The sequence below is a fragment of the Trachymyrmex septentrionalis genome, unplaced genomic scaffold (genome assembly GCF_001594115.1).
Source record: "Trachymyrmex septentrionalis isolate Tsep2-gDNA-1 unplaced genomic scaffold, Tsep1.0 scaffold131, whole genome shotgun sequence".
Taxonomy (NCBI): domain Eukaryota; kingdom Metazoa; phylum Arthropoda; class Insecta; order Hymenoptera; family Formicidae; genus Trachymyrmex; species Trachymyrmex septentrionalis.
Window position 1 is genome coordinate 32,285 of NW_017304450.1, and position 5,630 is coordinate 37,914.

Here is a 5,630-nt window from a genome sequence, read left to right on the forward strand (position 1 = left end):
TAATACATACAAAAATTTAATTATAACTGAAAATGTTGTACCTAAAATGAAAGAAGCAAAGAATTAGATTGTAAAGTCAACATTGTACAGGAAATGTAAATAAATTAGATTGAATCAATAAATAAAATAATATATAATAATTTTGAGTTTTCTTTTTCCTTCTCGTGTTTAGTAAATCTTTAAAGATAAATTCATTAAAATAAGAACAAAATTAATGATTTATTCGATAACTCGGAGATGAATCATTGAATTGAACTTTGTATATAATATGAATTTTGATGCAATGTAAAATATATATATATATGAGATACTTTCTTTTTTTTTCTATTTCGAAAAATCTTGCGCGATCATCAACGTTGAATTCTCTTTGCAGATCATGCTTGTTAAAATGTAGCTTAAAAGATTTATAAAAATATATTACTCTCCAATTTTCTCTTTTTGTTTAATAAAAACAAGATATCCTTTTTCTTGTTGTTTCATTTCTTTCTGCAATGGAATTAAATTGTCATAAAACTTTTTTTTCTGTATGTTATATGTGTACGTGCGTATACGTGTGATCGAAAAGCATGAATCGTCAAGGTTGGATAGTAAGTATAGTTAATAATAAATTTAAAGTTAAATAAAAAGTTAAAAAGTTAAGAACTTTTAACTTAATTTAGTTAATTTTAAATGTAAGTTAAAATAAATGGCTTATAAAGTGTTTAAATAAGTAAGTGTTTAATTTTAAATTAAGTTAAAATTAATTTAACTTAATTTGATTATACTTTTAAACTTTAAAATTTATTAACTTTTTTCTTTTTACATTAAATTATTTTTGTTATCTTTAAATACCAATATTATATTTTCTATAAAATCTTAAACACACCCATGCAGATATTCAGATAACAAAATATTTGCACGATGTCATCATAATGCACTATGATGTCCATCTAACTGCTAGAGCTAACTCTGCACCGCTCTGCATCTGACAAGTGATAGGTTGCCATATCAAAATTTTCAAAACTAGAGTAAATGTTCACTTTAGGGGAGCCTCTCCGATGACCTTAACCTTGTCAAGGTAATGACCCTGAGTAACCTCCAACAAGTTTTAGCCGTCGCTCGTTATCCGTTAAAAAGTTATTAACAAGAAGTTTAAAAAAAATAACGTCTTATTTTTGCTACAATATACAGGATGTTTCCGGGTTAAACCGCCAAACTTAAAATACGAATTCAGGATTTCAAACAAACAAAAATTTGCCTCTGGATGTATATGTTTGCAAACGCTTCATTCAAGAGATATTTATTATTTTTTACTATAAATAACTAATATATAGAAATGAATAATTGAAATATCTCTTGTTTTTTATTTGAAGCTCGAAGAGGTCATTGGCTATATGTTTACATCGAGAGACCTATATGGGACCTGACCTATAATGCAATCCAAAATAGATCTAGGCACCAATCATGTATGTATGAACACGAACTCTTTGAACTTTTCGAACACGACTCTTTAAATATTTTTTAAACTTTTTTATTAACGAGATATGATATATGTCCATTCCCAAGTAGAACACAGAAGTCATAAGGACATCATCATGACCTCATTTGTCACTTATATAATCAATTTTTAAGTATCAAATGACGTCATGATGACGTTCTATGATATAATTATGACTATTAATTATGACTCCGAGTTCTATCTGGGTTACATGACATATGTCAATTTGAGATTAACAAATGATGATAAGTTGATTTATTTTAGGCTATAAGCAGGCTATTTCAAATTCGGTCATCAAAAATCGCAAGAATATTGATGTAAATCTGGAAATTCCATATTTCTCACACGAAATCTCATATAGCTTCTAGTAATAAGGAATTCATAACGCAATAGAAATATGTTTCATAAGCGATTGCAAAATTCATCTTCAATTCTAGACTTACAACTCTGTTAACTAGTTTCATAAGCGGATGTAAAATTGTTTCACCATCAATTCTTGACTAGCGTTTATTGTCAATATTCTTTAATTTATGTAACATCTTTATATTTTAATTTACCGATGATGATCAAATCTTGACCGAAACGTCTACTTTATCATAATATAATTTTAAATATATGACTTTCGCTAAAAACATCTAGTGCTGTGGCTGTATGCTTCCTATTATTTATATTTTGTAATTTTTAAAAATTTATTTTTATTTTCTTTTTATAATATAAATATGCAAAAATACTAAAAATCAGTTTTTTATTGTACAAAAAATATATATCTTTGTTATTATTATATAACTTACAAATAATATTATTTATAAGTTACACATATATATAATAATAACAAAAATAAAAATATTAAATTTGTCTGATTATCTATATTATAATTGTTTTGTTATTTAAATTAATCTAATTTTAAGAAAAATTCGGATATATATATTCTGATATAATAAAAGTAGTATTATTCAAAATTAACTGTTTAACATGAGTTAATTCAATTTTAATTATGTATTCAATTGAGTTATTTTTTGTTCATTCAACTTTTAAACTCAACTAAATTAATTTTATAAGCCATCTATTGTAACTTAATTTAGTATTTATAAGACATTAATTTATCTAACCCTATGAATTATGTAACAATTAAAGTTATACCTCCAAGTCGTATTTCTCTAGCTTGTGATATTTATATATTTCGCTAAGTTGTTCCAACATTTTACATCTATTGCCAATTTCTGTATCGTACTTAGTTATTATCGTTAATAATTTCGATTCAGTTATCAATCTATACGCAACATAATTATAAATTATATAAATATATAATAAAAAATATGATAATTTAAATCTATGCGTACGTACTTTCGTTTACAAATAGTTTGTTCTTTTTTCATATTGATATCTTTTAAGGATTCAAAATCATCGATAATGTTTTTTAATGCTGACTGTATGTTACTTTGTTCGTATATCCACGCTTTACATATAACAATTTGTTTCTTTTCATATCTCACGCTACCAAAATAGAGCACACAAAGTATGATAGATGATATATATTACTTACGTAAACAGCACGTATGTATAATACTTTATAAATATAATAATATATTAGGTACAATTAAATAATTCATTATTTTTTATGGAATTTAATATTTATTGTCAAAACATATACCGACCCCTACAGTACAAAGTTACACAAAAGTTGCAGCAACATTGCAGCAACATTAAATGTTGCAGCAATATTGCAGATATTTTACAGCGATATTGCTGCAAATTCTGTACGGTATGGGGACAATCATGTTCCTAAGTTCAATCATGAAAGTAATCCTTATTACTATTTTAATTTTAATACTTTCCTTTATCTTTCTTTTAAGGCAAGTTATTATAAATACATTTACACGTCATCATTAATCGGGTTTAGTAACGTTCGTTATTATGGCGTATTTAGTATAAAGTTTTATCGATAAATGCTCCATTAGATACTGCATCATCACCGATAGTGCAGTCCATTAGAGACTGCGGTCCGATTCACGCTCACAACGCTTAAAAATCATTTCATCCTTGTTGTTTGTCAAATGTTAAACGAAGCTCATGAGCGTTGTTAGCATAAATCGGACCACGGCCAGAATTTTATTTTTGTGGTATATGTATGTGTTATGTTATGTTTCGACAATAAATATTGAATTTCATAAAAATAATGGATTATTTATTTGCATATATATAGCTAAAAGTATAGTATACTTTTGGTTGCGATATAAAGGTATAAAAAAATTTAAGAATCAATACTTTGTACTTGTGATATATTCGTTGCATCTTTTGTCAATTTCATTGATAGTAACTATATTTTTCTCGTATTGTTTGATTGTGTCCGCGAGCATTTTTTTATGATTAATTCGTTGTTCTTCTAGATCTGTAGTAGACTCTATATGCCCAAAAGGGAAAGAAAAGACGAAAGTTAATTTCTTTGAACTTTTTCCTACGACTTTAATCATAGATGTACAGTCGAAAATTCAGTCGAGATTCAATATCTGTACCATTAACTTTATTTTATTTTCTCACACAACCAGCTAAATTATAAATTTTAGAAAACTTAATTAAAATGAACAAATAATTTGGACTCCCGAATAAAATCAAATATATAGAAGTGAAGTGTAAGTGAAAGTCGGCGTAGAAATTAGTGCACACTTTCATTAGATATTAATATAAATTTAATGTTTTCTTTTACGCTGTTCCGTCATTGTTTTGTATTTGCTACTTGATTATGTACGCGTATGTAGAATAATAATATGCAGTGAGTACAAAAAGTATTCGTACAGAGAAAATATTTTTTTTTTAATCTTTATTTTTAAAAAGTAAATATTATCCAACGAAAAATGAGTCCTTGAATTGATGTCGAATAGATATCGATACGATGATTTCAACACCAACTTAATGTTAATCAATTCGACGTTTAATTGACGATCATTTCTTGATGGGTAATTAACAATTTATTCATAAAGAATAAAATAGATTATATGTTTCTTAAAATTATATATATCAAAAAGAATGTGTATTAATTATAGAAAATGTATCATCTGAAAAATAAGCAAAAATTAAAAATTGTATTATTTGGATGCTTAAAAAGTATTCGTACAGTCGAGAAATTTGCCTTTTAAAATCAGAAATATATGCGAAGCTCGTTTGTTTATTAGAACAGGGTATCTATCATAAAACTTTATTCCTAGGATGGAAAGTGAAAAATGAAAATTTAACCATTGAAGTTGATGGACAAATTTTTCACTTTTCACTTTTTACTTTTTCCTAGGAAAAAAGTTTTACGATTGATACCCTGAATGTTAGAACAGAATGTATACATTGTATAAAATTGCTAATTAATATTTATTTTCTACAAATAAGACTTTTTATAAAAAATTTCCTTGTACGAATACTTTTGCACTCACTGTATATCGTATTAATTCAAAGTGATATTGTCATTTAGAGTACAATATAATCATGCGTGAGAGTTTGAACAGATGTGAGGCTGCGTTCAGTTTCAGTGCAGTTTTAGTGTTTTCAGCGTTTCTGTCCTTGTTTTATATCTAATAAACGATAAAAACAAAATGATGATAAGCGTCTTACGTCCAAACTGATTGTAGTCCAAGTAATACATTCTTAATTTTCTAATAGGGAATTTAAGTAGATATTACTCAATTCAGGTGAGTCTAAAATAGAGGAACGGAAAAATTTTGACTGTACAGTTTTAAAAATTATATATTTTACTAGTAACATCTTCAACAGATTTTCTTTGACAATGCCAAAGTTTTCTATAATTTAGTTCTTTATTCCTTTCTTGTTCCGGCGTAAGATACATTCTGCGTAAAACATATTCTAAGAAATAACAAATATGATACAGAAATAAAGCCGATGTCATTGAAATATAATGTTTACATGGAGGATTTGTGTGAAGAGTGTCGACACATTTATTAAGAATCTATAAAGAATAAAAATAAATATAATTAGGAGGATATAAACTTAAGACGAAGAAGATATGCTCTTCTTCTTTTGTAATAAATTATTTATAGTTATTGACATTAATTTAATTTCAACTTTTAATTCATGGTATTGAAATCTTAATGCAATTTTTTTATAATCAATGGTACATTTTTCATGTAGATGTAACATTATATATATATAT

The 5,630-nt window shown here is 26.2% G+C and overlaps 1 protein-coding gene across 1 annotated transcript in view; it reads right to left on the reverse strand.

Moving 5' to 3' along the window:
* Nucleotides 1–320: 320 nt before the first annotated feature.
* LOC108756983 overlaps nucleotides 321–5,630 on the reverse strand; it is a 6,477-nt gene continuing 1,167 nt past the window's right edge. Inside the window, exons 4-8 of the mRNA XM_018501201.1 lie at nucleotides 5,216–5,426; nucleotides 3,743–3,878; nucleotides 2,822–2,971; nucleotides 2,618–2,747; nucleotides 321–486 (exon numbers count right to left, since the gene is read on the reverse strand). Of these exons, the coding sequence (XP_018356703.1) occupies nucleotides 418–486; nucleotides 2,618–2,747; nucleotides 2,822–2,971; nucleotides 3,743–3,878; nucleotides 5,216–5,426 (696 nt within the window). The 3' untranslated portion in view covers nucleotides 321–417. The remainder of the gene's footprint in view (nucleotides 487–2,617; nucleotides 2,748–2,821; nucleotides 2,972–3,742; nucleotides 3,879–5,215; nucleotides 5,427–5,630) is intronic.